This window comes from Arachis hypogaea, chromosome 8, assembly GCF_003086295.3.
Source record: "Arachis hypogaea cultivar Tifrunner chromosome 8, arahy.Tifrunner.gnm2.J5K5, whole genome shotgun sequence".
In the NCBI taxonomy this organism is placed as follows: domain Eukaryota; kingdom Viridiplantae; phylum Streptophyta; class Magnoliopsida; order Fabales; family Fabaceae; genus Arachis; species Arachis hypogaea.
The window spans coordinates 17,897,268-17,916,384 of record NC_092043.1 but is presented as its reverse complement, the minus strand read 5'-3'; the positions used below and the strand labels follow the sequence as shown (position 1 = coordinate 17,916,384).

The window sequence follows — 19,117 nt, the reverse complement described above, 5'->3', positions numbered from 1 at the left end:
CCATCTTGCCGTGCATACAAGCCGGACATCGCGCAGACCCTAGCTCCCTCCTCTGTCATCCTCTTCTTTTTCTTGTGATTTGGATTCTTTTCGTTGTGATTTAGATGTTTCTTTTAAATAAGTAGTTTTTTTTACTATGAATAACTTTCTCTTTTTTGAACGTTACTTTTGTTTTGATGGATGTTTCTTTTTATTATACATGAATATTTTTCAGTATAAATTTGTTTAGATATTTTTTTAAGTTTGTTGGATGTTTCTTTTTATTATAGTATTGTAGTCTAGTGCTGCCAACAATATTAAAGGCGTGACAGGAGAGGGAGAATGGAGTAACTACGGTGAAAATAGGATAATAAAAAAGGTGAAAAATGTAATTGGAGATAAAGATGAATAATTAGATTTTTTTATGTTTAGTGAGCTTAAAATATAGTTCATTGTTCACGTTATTTATAATTTTTGTTATTTATCTAGTGAAATTAATGATAAAATTATCGAATTCAACTTATTCATATGTGCTAAGTATTAGTAATACATCTTTTTAATTTCAATTTTTTAGTTAAATAATTAGCTGCCATTTAAGGCATTAATGGAATGGAAATCTTAGACAACAAGAAATTTTGTGGGATTTGTTAGTAATTTTTAGTATTTTTTATTATTTAATCAGTATAAATATTAAATTATTTTTGACAAATAAATTTTATTAATTTATAGAAATAAAATTTAAAAAATATAAATACAAATTATATTAATTTATATCTGTAAATTATAATAAATATATGTGTAATTTTTTTGTATAAAATTTTATAAATATTGGTGTAAATTATTATTGACCAAATACTAAATAAAAATAATAATATTTGTTCCACATATAACATTACTCTGATAGACTTACACAACTATAAACCACTCGAATCCATGTACAAGCCAAACATGGCGTGGATTAATTACTGCACACATCATTAGCTCTAAATGTACAACAATTTACACTAAGACAATGTCATCAAGAGAAGGCATAAATTCTTAATTAACCAGTCTCAACAACGAAAAACATAATTAGAACATATTTACACAATAGAAGCAAAAGCAAAGTCCAATTTCCTTCCTAGAAATAATGGAGAAAATTAATTAATAAACTTTGAATGAGAACCCAAAAAACCTTGTAACAAGACCTCCATTTCTTCATCATCACCAGCTGTTTTGGTGGCCATGTTTCGGTGAACCATTGTCCTTTGATGGAGAATTTAAACTCTTATTCATCACCACCATCTTCTTTTCACTCAACCCTCTCACATATTCTTTCTTATTTGTATTCCTCATAATTTTTCTTATTGGCTTTGAACTTGATGAAGAAGAAGAAGAAAAAGAGATATCACTCAACACTGGAATTACATACCACAAAACACACGTGCAAAGTGTCGCCACCGATCTACCAAACACCGTCAAGAACACCAAAATCAATATCATAACAGCCGGAACATAGAAAGATGGATACTTCATCCTGTCCAAAGAGAACAACAAGCTCCTGTTATCAGATTCCAACAACTTGGGTTGTTGTTGTTGTTGCTGCTGCTTTGATTCTTTTTCCGAAGTTTTTTGCATTGGCTCCGAGAAAGATGTCATGTGTCTTACTCTTACCTTGAGCTTTTCATCTTCTTGATCATCTCTCTTGCTGTTCTTCTTCTGATTTTGGTCTTTGTTCTTCACCTTGACGACGATGGGGACGAAATCATCATTGTCGGAATACGCAAATCGAACGAAGGATATGTCGTGAGGGTTCATCTTGGAATAAACCTTCTTCCTTCTCTCATCGAGTTCAGCAAGAAGTTCAGAAAACTTGTCTAATCCACGTGTTGAGTATGGATTCTTGTCCCTGTTATTATCCCTTCTTTTTGAGTGCTTCTTTGGGGTAGAAGTAGAACTACTTTGACATGCTCCATCTTCTTCTTCGTGATTCAAATTGAAGCCGCAAACTATAGAACTCAGCATGTGGAAATTAATTTAAAAGCTTAATTTCTTGAAAAAAAAAAAAAGAAAGTTTGTGTTGCTTTGTGGAACTTTAATTTTGGGAGCTAGGAAGGTATGTTAATGGAAGATTATTGCGTGAGGGAAGACTATTAAGAGTTTATATATTTGGAGGAGAGTGTGACTGGATCTAATTTCTAGACACGGCTTCAAAGTCAAAACTAAGGTAAGGTTTTGAAATTTAATCCTATGAAACTTTCACACACACATATATAAAATATAAATCCAATGTGGCTCTGTTTGATCTTTGACTTCTTGGAGAGTACGTAGTTTATTCTTTTCAAGACCAAGTAATAATTCGTATTTAAATATATAATAAGGAAATGATGGCGTAAAAAAAATAAAGGGATTGTGTATCATAACTTATTAAAATTAGTTAACATGTTCCTTGGAAAAGAGGGATTTGACTTTTGTTGAGTGTATATATATATGAGGACGTATTCCAAGTTATTGCAAGCCAACATTTTTATATTTGCCATGGATCAATCATGATCATGTCTTCTAGAAGGAACGTGATACTGTTGAGACTTTTCATTAATTTTCCTTTGTTATCATCTGCTTGTTAATTAAAGATATATAATTACAATTTAATAATTATGAGATCATACTTATATTTCACCGAAATAATAGTTAGCTATAACTAATAGAAAAGAGAAAACTAATTAGTATCAATCATGGTAAGTATATATTAAAATTAGTTATTAAAATAAATTATATTAAAATATAAAATATATATTAAAAATAAATTAAATTATATATACATATAATAATTAATTTTAATGTGTAAATAATATTTTTAAACTAATATGATGCATTTACAATTAGCCAAACAGTTCGTCTATTCTTTATTATTATTATTATTATTATTATTTACACAACTTCGGTATATGCCAAGACTAGTACACTAGTTTTAGATACACAACAATTATCATTTTGTTTTTCTGTTACTTGCATTGCTTTCTGAATGACTTGGTCATATAGAGCACCCGGTGACCAACAGTTAATAGCAAACTTGCTCAACCAAAAAATATAAATAAATAAATAAAAAATCGGCTGACTGCTTCAGCTATGTCAACTCATTTAATTGGTTCTTACAGGAAACTAAATTAAATTATTAGTAGCCACGACATTCGTGACGTTATTGGCAAAAATAAATATATTAAGAGTAATAATATCTGTGAAATTGTGGAAAATATTTTTTATAAAGTGAAAATTCATGTACATTATCTTTATATAAAATTGATAATAAATAACAGTTGAATAATAATTTAATTAAACATATCAAATCATCAAATAATTTAGAACGGTTAACTTTACATAAAACTATATATAAGTCTTTCACTTTTTTATAATCATATTGTATCTGCGTTAATTATCATCCCTATATCAATAAGGATGATTTGTGTTTTTCAACTTCACTTTGTCATTCTCACTGCTTTTCAGTCCACTGAAATTTCTTAGGCTTGAACATTCAGAGTTTTGTTTTGAACTCCTGTTATATGTTATAAGCCTACAATTCTACAACATTCTTACTAGTAGTAATATATCAATATAAAGACTTTACTTGAATCTCCACAATATTATATAATATACCTATAATATACTATAATATACCAACCTGCTGCATATAAGTGGAATACTTCCTAAAACCTACGTTCACTGAATAAAAAAATGTAAATAAATAAAAGGCTAAAATAAACACTCTCATAACCGTTGGTAGAGTTCATTCAAAATGTAATTTGGATATCAGATATAATAAAATTAGATGTGTTGGCTGCTGGCATAAAACCTTGTTATATTTAATGATTCTATAATCTTAAGATCTGATGTCAACGAGCATAAAACAATATGATATCTCTTTTTCACAAATTGCTCCTACCTCCCACAAACATGTACAGAGTTTTTATAGCTGCTTTTGCTGGTGTTGAACAAGCCATGTAACCAAAATGCAGATGCTCTACTCTCCCTGTTTTCATAATTTTCCCAAGAGAAAATCAAACTCTACAGAAATCGGCATCGCACTATCTGCAATGATAGTCGCAAACTATTAGTAGGGCGTATCAAGTGTTTAATAAGCCACGGAATCACAAGATAAAAGAAACTTATATGCAATGAAGAAAGTAACAATACTCACCAATGCGTCATTTTCTTTCCAATGTTCCTCCATATTAATCATCATAATCAATTTCATCATCCTTCATATACTTCTCTTGCACTGCTGCAACTGTAGATTGCTAAGTCAAGGGAAACTCGGAATAAACATTTCAAGTAAAGCTTCCTCCAGTAATATAGTTAAGGGATATTATGCAATGTATTTGTGACATGCCACTAAATAGAAGTACAGCACTAGCACTTAAACCTTACTAGAATTATCATTTAACGTTGAAAACTTGATCCAGATTGTAAATCGATAAATAAAAAGAAAAAAAAAATCTCCTAATGTAGCTGGTAGCAATGTCATGTTCTCATATCAGATTTATATTCACAATGCAGTTCAATTTAAATTAATATCAAATATTAATATCACAACCTTTTGTATGAACTGATGAAATATGGTTAAGTTCATTAAGGTTTTCAAAAGTTCTTTACCACACTGAAAAATGCACTGCTGGATAGTAAAGTTTCATAATGTACATGTGCAAGTGATGAAATTTTGTAGTGTAAGCCATGAGGTAAAAGGTAAATGAATCCAAAATATGCATATCACGAGAAAGCAAGGATATCTGTAATAATCCCAATCATTGGGACCAATAGCAATCTTGCTAAATTCAACTGCACTTGCTTCTATGCCAGCAAATATGTACCCATTGCTTTTGTCTATCAGCTTCACTAAATTTCCTACACTCTCTTTGTCCTGAAAAGGAAATCTAGGTTTAGGATTGTGAACTCTGCCATGAACACATTCAAAGAACCCAGAGAAATATTATGTACCTGAATATCTAAGGTTGTAAAACTCACAAGACCGAAGTTGTCAATAACTTCACACAATTCCTTTGTGAGCTTTCTGCAAAAATATAGATTACTCGTAAAAAGAACTAGTCGGTGTATAATAAACCAGAAATTCTATGCAAGGATGGAAGGATCAGAACATTCAATTCCATATCCTAAATGTTTCATCAATCTGTTGGTCGTTGGTTTCTTATCGAGTCAGTTCTATTTCATAGGTTGTACCCTAAGAGTGCATTTATGAGTTGAAGTTTTCAAGGGGAAGGGTAGAATGGGAAGGGTCCGAAGAGTAAAAAATACTTTATGCTTTAAACTATTCTCTTCTCTCCCTTTCCATCCAAAACTCCAATTGGCAAACACCCGTTAGAGGACACTCCATTCCTATCACAGGAGAAAGAATTCATGAAATAAAAAAATATATATATTTTGTCAGTGTACTTCATTATTATAGTTTACAGAAGTACACCAACAAAATAAATTCCATGGATCCAATTGAAACAGCCACTTCCACCATTTCCAAATTTTCATTAAGCCGTTATTTAGCATGGCAGATGATCACAGATTCATGGTACTATGGTAGACAAGTCAATTACACAATACAGTACAGTATGGAATTCTATGACTTAAGAAAGAAAACAGTTGAAAAGTTTTAAACAATAGTCACAAAACATCAAAATTATATTAGAATCCAAAACATGCTAGTAGGTAAAAGAATCTCCAAGAACACATCCCACCTGTATTTCGCAGAGCGAGGATCCTGATCAAGATGGTGTTGTAAATATGACAAGTCTTCTACGTCTGTATAGAAATCAAGATTAAAGGCTGCAACAGTCAAATCACAAAGTTAGTGCTGAAATTTGCCAAATATAACCAGCATCGACAAATATATATTTAAACCGTAAATTCTAAAAGTAATTTCCGCACCTAGCCTCCCATAGCTCTCAATTAAATCAATTTTTGACAAGACATTTATGTGAGGGAGTTCTAAATGTAGCATTGTTGATAAGGATAGAAGCAATGCACTGACATACTTCCCAGGGTCACTGCAAAGATGGGCATCAACCAGATGCACTGCTGTTAACTGCATAGAACGAACATAAGATTAAGTTCTCAAACTGATACACAATTAGATATCACAAGAAGCAAAGAAAAGAACTATACCCTTAGATTCAATTTCTTAATGAGTTTCATGATAACACTCTTGGCATTTGAGTGAAGAAAAAAGAGTTCCACTTGGCCAGGAAAATCAAAGAGTAGGTAGTGATCTGAAATGTTAATACTATTGTCAGCCCACTATGGATAACAGAATTTACCACATTTTCAGAAACTTATTACCAAAATGTCACTCTTTTGACATTAATTACTCAGATGCCACCTTCCTATATTATTATAAACAATCATAATTAAAACTAAAATAGCAAATCAATTGTCACTGTGGTAAAAGGGTGGCTTTGGGTAATAGTTATAAAAAGGTGGTATTTTGATAATAAGTTTCGAAAAAGGTGGCACATGAGTTAAAGAAAAGCCATTACAAAGCAAGATAATAGCAGGTTGTAGTCTACTATGGATAATGCCAGTAATTTTTATTTTTTAGCATTTAGATCTATACAATATGGCATAATAGCAAACCAACCTTTTAGAAGTGGTTCCAACTTTGCTTCCAACCAGTCGATATTTTTCTCTATATAATCCATACAATATACGAGACCTGCTTGTAAAAGACGAGAAACTTCAAACTGTGCAGCCTGAGACTATGATATAAACCCTGAACCCTATGTTTCGGGTTTAGGTAGTGCAACATATCCACAGAACATTTTATTAGAACCATTAACTTGCACACTAAGCAACTAGTTAGATTTCTTGGAATCCATGCTTCCAGAAAGAAAAAAGTCTAGAAAACGTTCGTCCTATGTTTACACTTCAAACAGTCCATCACGCAATTCAATTATTTACACTTTGCAGTACATAAAACAGATAGAATTCAGTTTAAGAAGAAAAAAATACACATTAAACATGAAAAGCTAGGTAAGTATTAGGCGTACCCCCATTTGGACCAAGAGAATGTTCCACCATTACATCACTGAGTTTCACAAGCTCCTCAATGTTCACAGCACATTCATAGCTATATTTTTATATTAAGGGAAAACACATCAATTGGAACATACAACTAAAATGGAACATTCTGGATAACAAAAATTGTAGAGAAGGATACGGTAAAGAATCATTAGCAGGATCCAAATTGACAATAGCAACCTTCCTGCAATCACAAAGAAAATATACAAGGTTAATACAAGACCCACATTAGTAGAAAACGTAAAATTAATCCATCTAGCGAAACAATGTATTCAATCCTGTTCCCCCATAAAGAGTCAGGCTAACCTTCCAATAAGATTGAGGAACTGAGACATGCCATTGCAGTAAGTTGTTTTGCCGGAGCCAGGAGGTCCAACAACTACTTGCCCAAAAACCATCGTTTCTTCCTTTCAAATAAAAGAAATCAAAGTTCCCAGAATGCAAAACCAACTATTCTGGACATAGTTGTCAGAACCCAATCCAAAACCAATTCAACTAATTCAGCAATTCAAAACCAATTCAACACTTCAATTCAACCCTGCCATATTTATTTCTAATCAGCTCATCAACCAATCAACAATAAAATTCACAGCAATAACACAAGAAATTTCACGGAAAAAAAAACTGAAAAAACAAGTAAATGCTCACGGCAGGAAAGAGAGTGGAGCAGTGGAGGAGACGCGAGCGGAGGTGAGCGTGCGGTGGCGGCGTGGCGGTGAACCGAGGTGACAGAGACAGAGCTGGGGTGGCTGCCGTTTTGGAAGGTGGGTTCAGCCGTTCGGTTCTTCAGGAAGCCAGGAAGGATGAATTCACGAAGGAGAATTGGGGAGAGTAGCAAGGTGAAGCTGAAGCTTGAAGGAGACAAGGATGGGGGAGAGTCTCAGTCTCTCTGAACTCTGAAGGGAAGGAGAATGAGGGAGTAAGTGCTAGGGTTTCGTTTGGGGATGAGGTATTTTTTTTTAAGAGTAAAGTGATAATTAAATTTTTAAAGATGTTGACTTTGGACTAATTAGTTTTTGAAGAAAAAAAAAGTATTAATTAGATTAGAATAAATGGTAGATATGTATATATCAATAAATAGTGTAAAATGAAATTGAATTGTCCATGTATTTTGTTAGTTATAGTGGTGTATGTCTTGGTTGTATCACATGAGTAGAAAAATCATACAATTTTGGAGAGTGAAATATTAATTATCTTCGGAATTTTCATATATCCTTTATTAACTGTTTTTTATTTATCACAAATTCTATTAAAATAAGTGAAGTTTTGTTCCAAAAATTGTTATTATCTACATGACTATTTTTTATAAATAGACATATAAGAGTAATTATCAGTACATATAAATACCACCGTTAAGTTTTAATTGATGAACACTATTTGTTATCCTGGAGGACCAAATTGGTACTTTTTTTTATCTTTAGAAACTAATTAGTCCGAAGTTAAAATCTTCAAAGACCTAATTTTTACTTTACTCTTTTTTTAATTTGAACCGATCCGAGTTCTCCGATTTTTCACCAAACCGGCTAGTTCAAACCGATTTTCTTTCTTATCCAGTTGCATGCATCACCCAGACTGATTACATAATTAATTTACCGGTTCGATCTGATTTTGACAACTATAATTTTGAAACAAATAAAAACAAGGTAACATTAATAATCAACAAAATTAATAAAATTATTTCAAAAAAATTAACTCAGAAGTCAGAATCATAAAAGTTAACTCACTGAAGAGTGAAGAAGCAATGGAGGTCTAGAGGAGTGCTTACTGGAGAAGGAAAGCCGGCCGACCAACAGAGGCGTTCACGAGGAGGTGACGGCCGAACAGTGGAACAGAAGTGACCACGAGGAGAGACGTTTGCAGTGAAAGTGACATAGAATGAGCTCGAAGAGAGAGAGCTTGAAGAGAGAGATGCAACGGCAAGAAGAAGAGTTCCAGCCCGAACAGGTCTTCACAACGTCGATAAGAGAGCCGAATTGTAGAGACCATTTTTGGCGACGAAGGCACGCTTCTGTCCCAATTCTGACAGCAACGGCACTCCCTGGCCAAGGAGAGAAGTTCGGTGATGGAGAAGGTGGCTGCTAAGGCTGCTGGTGGTAAGTGAAGGGGTCTACTGAATCATGAATGAGGGACCGAGGGTGAGTGGGTTCATCCGTTTAAGGTGAGAAATAAATTAGTAAATTTAAAGAGATAATATTTAATTTGGTCTCAATTTGCATTTGAGCCTCAATTCAATCCTAAAGTTTCAATTGTCTCTATTTAATCTTCAAATTTTGCTAATGTGACTCGTATTAGTTCTTGAGATAATTTTTGGCGTACAAACGTTAACAAAACACTGACATCCGAATATCACGTTGAACTCTATAAATGACGTCATTTTTATTTTGGCACTTAAATAGCCTAAAAACATCATAAGTAATGTTTTATTGAAACTTTTCTTCCTAAAATAAGTGATCAGGCATCGCTTTTAAGCTATTTAAGCGCTAAAACCACAACGACGTCATTTTATAAGTTCCAACGTGGTATATGCCTATTCATGTCAGCGCTCCATTAACATTTGTGTGCTAAAAATTATCCAAAGACTAATGCAGATCACATTTATAAAGTTTTGAGACTAAATAGAGGCAATTGAAACTTCAAAGACTAAATTGAAGCTCACTTGCAATTTCAAAGATCAAATTGAGTATTAACTCAATATTTAAATGACGTAGTTTATAGAATACTTTTGATCCATTGTACCTTAAAAATCGGACCAATTTACACATTTCATCAATTAACTGTCAATTCAACTAATTCTCTTATTAATTTTTTGTTAGACTTATTACAACCAAATTGGCCAAAGAGCTAATGTTATAAATTTCATAGAAATGTGAGGCTACCAAGTATTTTTTGAACAAAGTGTTTAACTAAATTTCTATTAGACCTTAACAGCCAGACCGATTTACACAATTCACTAATTAACTGTCAATTTAACCAGTTCTCTTATTAGTTTTTTGTCAGACAATTTTTTATCACAACCAAATTGGCTGAAGTACCTAATGTTATAAAGTTTACAAAAATGCTAGGCGTTCAAGCACTTTTTTTAACCAAATTTTTAACCAAGTCTTCATGCGCTCTTCTCTTTTAGACATAGGTCTTTTTCTTCTTCTTCTTTCATTATTGTTGTCGTCATCATCTTATTTTTTTATGCATTTCTTTATTCAATGTCATTGTCATCATCGCTGCTGCCACCGCCGTCATCATCGTCATTGCCACCACTGCTTGATGTTGTTGTTTAATTTCTTCTTCTCTTTTTTTTCCTCCTCAGCCTATTTTATTATCATCATCATCATCCTCGTCGTCTTCTTCTTCTCTCAACCAATAAAATATGCATAGCACATAATTTTGGTATACAACACAAAATTTTGGGTATAGCACAGAAATTTTGATGTGTCGCACATAAATTTTTGGAAGACTACATATCTAGAATATTGACTCACCCAACTAACAAAATACATTCGCAACAAAAGGTTGTATGTTATGTAAAAAAAAAATTGTATGCTATATGTAAAAATTTGTATACTATACTAATGAAATACGCACAATAAATAACTTTTGATGTACAACACAAAAATCTTAGTGCATAATAGCATATAAATTTTGATGTACAATATTGAAATTTTTGGAGGACCACATACTCAAAATAATGGCTCATCTAACTAACAAAATACATTTGCAACAAAAATTTGTGTATTATGTGCAAAATTTTGTATGCTATGTACAAAAATTTATGTACTATATCAATAAGTTTGTTATATGTAAAATTTTGTGCTATGCTTTGAAATTTGTATTATATCAATAAATTTATGTGCTTTCCAACAAAAATTTGTGTTAAAGAAAGCGCGAAAAATGAGCGCTTTTTTTGGCTGGGCTTTACACCGACTTTGCATCAATCTAAATTTTAATGATTTCATAAATTTTAGTCTAACTATTTTTTTATTTTAGATGAATGTTATATATATCACTTTTATTTATATATATATATATATATATATATATATATATATATATATATATATATTACATAGTTTACTTTAGTATTAAAATTTGGATAAATTATACTTTTATCTCTACTATTTGTAATTTATTTTAAAATATTCCTAACATCTAATTTCATTTAATTTTCATTTAATTTTGTTTTCAACGTTTTTGATTCATTCAATTTTATCTCTAACGTTTAAAATTTAGATGAATGTTATATATATCACTTTTATTTATATATATATATATATATATATATATATATATATATATATATATATTACATAGTTTACTTTAGTATTAAAATTTGGATAAATTATACTTTTATCTCTACTATTTGTAATTTATTTTAAAATATTCCTAACATCTAATTTCATTTAATTTTCATTTAATTTTGTTTTCAACGTTTTTGATTCATTCAATTTTATCTCTAACGTTTAAAATTTGTATTAAAACTATCTTCGTAAATTTCAGGGTAAATCACAATAATAAACCAAGGGGAGCAAAATTTTACACAAATTCGCCAAACCAAAATCTACTTCGTGAATCCACCAATGCACATTTATATGTAGTTCAAACCAACTTGATTCGAACTCCATTTCTACATAATTCGAACCAAATAGGTTCAAATTATACACAAACACATGCACACACTAATTCGAACCAAATAGGTTCGAATTATACACAACACACGCGCACACACTAATTCGAACCAGTTTGGTTCGAATTACACACATAGTAATTTCTATGCTGTTAAAAAATTAATAATTTATTAAAAAAATTTTATTAAAAAATTAATAATTTAAAAATTAAAAAAATATATATTTTATTTCATACAAGAAAAGCTAACAAAATATTTAATTACGAGACTTCTTTAAAATATTTGTGATCTATCAATTCGAATTCCATACTATACTCTTTTGTCCATTTTTAATAGCTCATGAATATTTTTTAATAAATTTATTTAAATTATACTACAAAAAAATATTTTATTCTATGCAAAACAATTTAAAAAAATGGCTTAAAAAATGTTAGGAGTACTGTAAAAATTTGTAATGTTCTAATAACTTAGGTAAATACATGCATGCACTCAAATTTTAAATAAAATACTCTACATAGTCAATAATAATTTAGAAATGAAAGAAATATTTAATTCCATACAAAATAATTAAAAAATATATTTTATTCTAATACAAAAAAAAATTTAAAAATGGCTTAAAAGATGTTATGAGTACTATAAAAAATTGTAATATTCTAGTGATTTAGGTAAATACAATATCTTACCTAAATCACTAGAATATTACAATTTTTTATAGTACTCATAACATCTTTTAAGCCATTTTTTAAAATTTTTTTTGTATTAGAATAAAATATATTTTTTAATTATTTTGTATGGAATTAAATATTTTCTTTCATTTCTAAATTATTATTGACTATGTAGAGTATTTTATTTAAAATTTGAGTACATGCATGTATTTACCTAAATTATTAGAACATTACAAATTTTTACGGTACTCCTAACATTTTTTAAGCCATTTTTTAAAAATTGTTTTGCATAGGATAAAATATTTTTTTGTAGTATAATTTAAATAAATTTATTAAAAAATATTCATGAGCTATTAAAAATGGACAAAAGAGTATAGTATAGAATTCGAATTGATAGATCACAAATATTTTAAAGAAGTCTCGTAATTAAATATTTTGTTAGCTTTTCTTGTATGAAATAAAATATATATTTTTTAATTTTTAAATTATTAATTTTTTTAATAAATTATTAATTTTTTAACAGCATAGAAATTACTATGTGTGTAATTCGAATCATGCGTGTGTGTTGTGTATAATTCGAACATATTTGGTTCGAATTATTGTGTGCATGTGTTTGTGTATAATTCGAACCTATTTGGTTCGAATTATGTAGAAATGAGTTCGAATTAAGATGGTTCGAACTACATATAAATGTGCATTGGTGGATTCACGAAACAATTTTGGTTTGGCGGATTTGTGTAAAATTTTGCTCCCCTTAGTTTATTATTGTGATTTACCCTAAATTTCAATTTTATTCCTAATATTTTACATGGAATTAACGTCTAAAAGTATTTTTGATACAAACCGAAGATGTTATGGACAAAATTGAATGCAACTAAACATTAAGAATATTCTAAAAAATATCGCAAATATTAAGAATAAAAAGTATATTTTACACTAAAAATGTTCGATAAGTGAAAGACGATTTAAAATTTTTTATCTCATAAAGAGAAAATTAGTGCAAATTTATTTCTTTTTATTTTTATACTCAAATTTATGTACCAAGATGAATAGCAATTTTTTTGTACTAATCCCTCAAGCATGGCAAAAGCACACAAAGTAGACAATCCTCTGAAACAAATTCTAATCTCATCCTCCAAGAAAAATCAAATCCAGAAAAGATGGCTAAAGGAAAGGACACACACTCTATGATTGGATGGCTTGATTTAAGTGGGCATCTTATATGCTTCCCAAACAACCACATCCGAGTTCAAATCTCACTGATGGAAAAAAGAACCTATGTATTGTAGTGTGTTTGAATGTGTTGTGTAATATTGTAAAAGACCCCAAAATAAAAAAAAATGGACACACTCTTATCCAGCTGTGCTTATTTTAGAGAAAAAACCACACAACCAAGGGACTCACGATGGCATGCTTATTTTGGAGAAAAAACAACACAACCAAGGGACTCACGATAGCAGGAGTCTATATAGCCTATGTTTATGTTATGTACTGATGTGAGGAAGAGCTAATCAGCACATACCGTCCATAAGCACAAAAGAAAAGTGATTTGAATAAAAACATCAAATTCACACTATTCATTTGCTTGAAAAGTTTTTCCCTTTGTGAAGGAAAAAATAAAAATACAAACAAAATAATGAATCCTAAGAGAAAACCATACCCCAAAACAGTTCAAAATAGTAAAGGGTATCCAATGATGTTTCATCAAGCTTAATACAATCCCTAATGCACAAGAGCGAGAGGATATGATAGAAGTAGGGTGTTGAGAATCGATTTGTGCACAAGTTTTGAGCTCATAGAGCTTGGAATAAACGTCTACAAGCCTTGGATATGTGCAGCAGCAAATAGAATGACTCAAAATTAAGAGGGAAGGGGCAATACATATACCGTATCCCTACTCAGTTTTTAGGTTGTTTAATGGAAGAGGCACTGTTCACTGCAATGAGAGTGTATTTCAAACGGCTGTAACATATACACTCATAGCACAGCCAAGCGAGATACTTGAATAGGAACAATAATAACTCCCAAATTTTTCATGCCAATCCAAAAATAGGAACAATAATAATTTCCACAAATAAAGTTAGTGCATCAAGCCAGCAAGTTATGGATAAAGAAAGTAGTAGTATGACTTAAAACACAGTACAAAGTTGAACGTCTCATGGGAAAAAATCATGTTTCTTATGATTATGGACATTCAGAAAAAAAAAAATGCAACTAATGTGTAATTTAAACTCTGGTTATCAGTGCTTTCTAATAATAATGAAAGGTGTTGGCTTTGAAAATACACTAATAGCTTCAACACGATCAGCAACATCTTTCGCTGTGGTTATATGTTTGGTTCGTATCCTCCTGTTAATGCAAGCAATTAAACTCCCTATTGCATAACATTGATCAATTGACAAATTTCCTTAACACAGCTTCAGCGCGTTGCTCGAAATTTGGTAAGGCCCAATCATGTTGTGTTATGTCAAGATTGTCTTTCTCAGCACTCAAGCCCTGCAAACAAAATTTTTAGGGGGAAAAAGACTTAGATTGCATATTCATTCGACTCCCAATTACACCTTACTATATTCAATTTATTTTCCCATTTTCATCATTGAAGCACAACCATAACAATACAGATTACCCAAGTCCTTGGGCATAGACCACGTTTTTTTTCCTTCTCTTAACACATGGTTCAAATTACACAACGATGACACCGCACACACACAATTCCACCCCCTCCCCTAGGAAGAAAACATTAAATGTATATGACAGATTTTATCATTTTTTGTTAGAAATATCCAAAAGAAGGGGAGGGAGAATTCAATTAGAAATGCCATAAACATAAAAAAGTGAAAAAAAAAATTCATATTTGACAAGAGAGTAAAGATTGATATTCTCATTTATGGAAACCTATAAAGTCACTCATATGTGTGTACCTTCGAAGGGTCCATTCCAAATCCACCCATTTGCATCATACGTTGTGTATCATCCACAGCTGTAGCGAAAATAACAACACATCAGCATTCTAGTAAGTGATCATTCTTATCTAAGATTTGGAAAACTAATGAAAAACATGCAGAATATATTATTTAAAAAAAAATCAAATTCATGAAATAGAGGATATAACTAAAAGCACATATATAAAAGTACCCGGTTTTCAAACCATAACTAACCATTTTCCTCCCCCAAGATGAGACTAAACAATCCTCGTAATCCAAACAAATTGAGGAAGTACCTAAAATGTGATCACAGTAGTTAAACTTGAGTGAAACAAGTAGATGGATGCCAGTGGAGAAAAAAAAAAGGAAGGGGGGGAGGGGGGATTCACAAGTTCCATTAAAATGAAAATTACCAGGAGCGGCTGCTAACATAGCTAACATCTACTGTGCTTAGGTCTATTCCATTCTGTAACATCGACCTAAATCTCTGTGTCAACGGAAAGGGTATCTTGGCTGCAAGAGAGTTAAACATTTAACAAAGCAAAATTAGTGATTCTATGGCATTAACATAAGGAATGAAATGTATGTGCTATGTAAAATGCCAGTTGCATAGTTATTAACAATGATGAAAAAGTTCAAATTACACCTTAAGACAATTTATATGAACAGAAACACTGGAGAAACATATAGAAGCACAGACAGAAAAAAGATTCCAATCAATGAAGAATTGCCGAGTGGGGGTGAAATTAGGAAGGAGAGCAAAGTGTAAAAAGTTACCTGCTACAAAACCAGAAAAGAAAAAGTTCACCCAAGCAAAGGTAAGAGTCTGTAGAACAAGAGGAAACAACAAAGTTATTACAACATCTTATAAATAACATTTGTAACATGTAAGGAGTGCAATCCAATATCCTATAAAAAATGCTATGTAAGTTTAATTTTTACACCTGAGGAATGATCATAGAAAGGTTTTTCTTCATCATATCCATGGCCATGTTTGGATCGGAGAACATCTGAGCTTGCGGATTCTGCGCTTGTCCCTTTGGAACAAACAACAGCCCATTTTCCTTCAATAAATATAAAAGTAACAAGTAGTTTAGGGTTATTAACTTGTAAAGAATTTTAGTTCTGGACTAATGTTGTAAAGATGTCAAATGAAAATTCAGATTTGTTCCTCAAGTATAAAAGTAACAAGTAGTTTAGGGTTATTAACTTGTAAAGAATTTTAGTTCTGGACTAATGTTGTAAATATGTCAAATGAAAATTCAGATTTGTTCCTCAAGTATCCAGCAACGGATCAGAGGAACAAAGTTCAAGCAAAAGCAAATAAGATCGTGCCGTAAAGTCGCACAATATAAGTGGTTATATTCTTGACTTAACTCTTAAATTTTTTTTTATATTACTATTTTGATCAAGTCAATGGATTCTGAAAATTTCCATTAAATCAAATGATTTTACAATTCAAATCATGTTACAATTTCATGTTTTATGTTTTCAATGTTATCCTTCGATTTTATGTAAAATCGAGATTTTAACTGCTTGCCCCCACAACAACAGACAGTAAATGCAACCTAAATTTCTCTCAATCAAGATATTATTACACATCTAAACCATATGGAATTTGAGTAAACAAACCTCGTTACAAAAGTAAATCTTGCGAGCACGGAAAGCTTTAGCTGGAATAAAATTCGCTCCGGCACGCAGGTTCCGAGCTCTAAGCATCACTTGCCTGAATAAATATCACCAGAAAATCACTCAGATGTTACACTAACGATAATTAAAAAAGCAAAACAGCTACATAATAGTGTTGAATGGGGAGAGGAAATTACCCTTCTTTGACAATTTTGACATCAGGGGTTTGGGAAGAACGCATAAGCTTAGAGACAAAATACCGTAGCACACCAATTAGAACCATAACCACAGAGAGAGGGATCAGCACCCAGTCTCTGATTGCAGTATCTAGAACCAGATCTTCCGCCATTATTCTGCTAATTAATCACAACCAAATATTCAATCAATCACCAAAACAATTAAACAAGCTTCCGATTATATGCATGGGATTTGCAAATATGATATCAGATAGAAAAATGGTTAATTTCCCTAATAATTGCCAAAATGCGTTCTAAATTTCTAATTCACCACATCCATAACTAAAATTTTACTATATATATAGACGACACTAACAAATTGAAATCTACAATTATCATCAGATGGTTGTGGATTTTAAAATTTAATCCAACACAGGTCCCAGCAATAACAGTAGAACAGAGAAGACAGAAGGGGCGGAGTAGAGGAGGGATGGAGGACGGAGCTGGAGGTTGGATGGGAGGGCTTACCAGCTGAGGGCAGTCTCAGATCCAAGCAGAGGAGACGTACAGAGGACGGATGGAGGGGAGTCTGGCGGCGGCGACGTCGATGGAGCTGGAGGCGGGATAGGAGGTTATCGCCGCGTCGTCGATGGAGGGGAGTCGTCGGCGGCAGCGTCGATGGAGCTTGCGTCTGGAGCAGAAACTGACGTCGTCTTTGGAGAAGGCTCGGAGCGGACGCCTGGCCGGCGGGATTCGTGGCTGAGGAAGTGAGGATGAGAGCCAGAGGACGCGAGAGGGAGCCGTTTGGTGTGGTGTGGTGTAAGTGTACCAGTGTTTGTTCTTTATTGTGGGAGTGTTTCATTTATTTAATATTTTTGAAGCAAATTTTGTAATTTATAATCATTATTAATAATTTTAATAATATAAAATTATATCTAATAATAAATTATTATTCAATTTTTTTATTAATTATATGTAAATTTTAATAAAAATAATAGATTTTTAGATTTTTTTATTTTTGCTTTGGAGTAAAAGCAAGATTTTAAAGAGATTAAGGTGGCAAAACAGACAACCCGTCCAACCTGCCCCATAAAACGGCCTGTTTCGTTAACTAGGTCCGCTCGCATTATGGGGGATTCATGACCCACAAGCTATTGACTCTTTTTTATTTTTTTAAAAAATAAAATTTATTAAAAATTGAACTCTGAATTCAAGTTATTCAACTGTAAATTGATATAGTGATATAGTTCCAACATTTGCATTCATTCCAACATCTGGTTCAACAGCATTTGTTGGTGTCTCAGGTTGAGTAACCTCATACATGAGCGAATTTGTTAGGACAATTAAATTCTTTATGATGTATGTTATAAGTCAAACTAGAATGAGACCCGCGCGATACGCAGGACGGTAAATTAATAATAGTATATAATAAATATTTAAAATTGTTATGTTTTGTTGAAATAAATTAAATATGTGTAAATTGAAGTTAAATTTAAAAGGTATTTTATTTTAAATAATTTGTAGTACAAAAGATTTGAATGTTAGAGTTGTATAAAGTAACATTTTTATTTGGTGGTTTGATTTTTGCATTTGTTTTAGTTGAGAGACTTAGTCATCTTATGTGGCGCTCGTCCTCCTTTCTTTTGTTGGTTGTTAGAATTGGTACTTTCTTCTTTTTGTCGTAGCTAGGTTCTTGTGAAGACATGTTCTTTATGAATTGTTGATGAGTTTGATGCACTTTCTATTGTGTTATTTGGTTCCATCTTTGTATGTATGTTCTTCTTCCGAAGATGTGTCTTAAATTTATATGGTTTTCTTTCTCCTTAATCTCTTGATGAAGTGGTGCTTCAATGTCATTATTTTTCTGAAATGTCATTAGATTTAAAGCAGTTGTGCCCAATAAGTTTTTTGCGTCGCCATCAAATAGTACAAAAGTTGTTGTAACACTTTGATCTAAAACCTTTAATTGAATTCTGAACCTAAAATAAGTATTGGGTTAACAACTAATAATTTGATAGATGAGATTATAAAAAGTATATTGAGTTACCTTATTGTTGGATATTGTGG

General features: G+C 31.6%; 3 protein-coding genes across 4 annotated transcripts; all 3 read right to left on the bottom strand.

Annotated features, from left to right (window-relative positions):
* Positions 1–839: 839 nt before the first annotated feature.
* LOC112706425 (uncharacterized) lies at positions 840–2,255 on the bottom strand. The gene has a single exon (XM_025757724.3). It carries the CDS (start codon positions 1,981–1,983, stop codon positions 1,183–1,185), a length of 801 nt encoding a protein of 266 aa, XP_025613509.1. The 5' UTR covers positions 1,984–2,255; the 3' UTR covers positions 840–1,182.
* A 1,486-nt stretch (positions 2,256–3,741) lies between these two features.
* LOC112706424 (GPN-loop GTPase QQT1) lies at positions 3,742–8,041 on the bottom strand. Its single transcript, XM_025757723.3, has 12 exons — positions 7,687–8,041; positions 7,345–7,576; positions 7,178–7,222; positions 7,008–7,087; positions 6,599–6,673; positions 6,127–6,230; positions 5,890–6,046; positions 5,700–5,787; positions 4,951–5,023; positions 4,743–4,873; positions 4,154–4,245; positions 3,742–4,044 (listed from the first exon to the last, which is right to left on the bottom strand). Exons 2-11 carry the CDS (start codon positions 7,434–7,436, stop codon positions 4,188–4,190), a joined length of 903 nt encoding a protein of 300 aa, XP_025613508.1. The 5' UTR covers positions 7,437–7,576; positions 7,687–8,041; the 3' UTR covers positions 3,742–4,044; positions 4,154–4,187.
* Positions 8,042–14,350: 6,309 nt separating this feature from the next.
* Positions 14,351–17,924, bottom strand: LOC112706422 (uncharacterized). Of its 2 annotated transcripts, none has more exons than XM_025757721.3 (9): positions 17,579–17,924; positions 17,072–17,230; positions 16,878–16,971; positions 16,190–16,309; positions 16,023–16,071; positions 15,659–15,758; positions 15,480–15,541; positions 15,243–15,301; positions 14,351–14,817 (listed from the first exon to the last, which is right to left on the bottom strand). In XM_025757721.3, the coding sequence occupies exons 2-9, from the start codon at positions 17,221–17,223 to the stop codon at positions 14,713–14,715; spliced, it is 741 nt and encodes a 246-aa protein (XP_025613506.1). In that variant the 5' UTR covers positions 17,224–17,230; positions 17,579–17,924; the 3' UTR covers positions 14,351–14,712. The 2 variants fall into 2 exon arrangements, with proteins under 2 accessions (XP_025613506.1, XP_025613507.1); XM_025757722.3 differs by having other exon boundaries at positions 17,072–17,227; positions 17,579–17,920.
* Positions 17,925–19,117: the final 1,193 nt, after the last annotated feature.

Excerpts from the sequence above, each read along its gene's own strand:
- LOC112706425 (XM_025757724.3), bottom strand. The coding sequence starts at position 1,983 with ATGCTGAGTTCTATAGTTTGCGGCTTCAATTTGAATCACGAAGAAGAA.
- LOC112706424 (XM_025757723.3), bottom strand. The coding sequence starts at position 7,436 with ATGGTTTTTGGGCAAGTAGTTGTTGGACCTCCTGGCTCCGGCAAAACA. Across the intron at positions 5,024-5,699 it reads CCTCGCTCTGCGAAATACAG|AAAGCTCACAAAGGAATTGT; the intron begins GTGGGATGTGTT and ends ATATTTTTGCAG. Across the intron at positions 4,874-4,950 it reads TTACAACCTTAGATATTCAG|GACAAAGAGAGTGTAGGAAA; the intron begins GTACATAATATT and ends TTTCCTTTTCAG.
- LOC112706422 (XM_025757721.3), bottom strand. The coding sequence starts at position 17,223 with ATGGCGGAAGATCTGGTTCTAGATACTGCAATCAGAGACTGGGTGCTG. Across the intron at positions 16,072-16,189 it reads TTTCTATGATCATTCCTCAG|ACTCTTACCTTTGCTTGGGT; the intron begins GTGTAAAAATTA and ends CTTGTTCTACAG. Across the intron at positions 15,542-15,658 it reads TATGTTAGCAGCCGCTCCTG|GTACTTCCTCAATTTGTTTG; the intron begins GTAATTTTCATT and ends ATCACATTTTAG.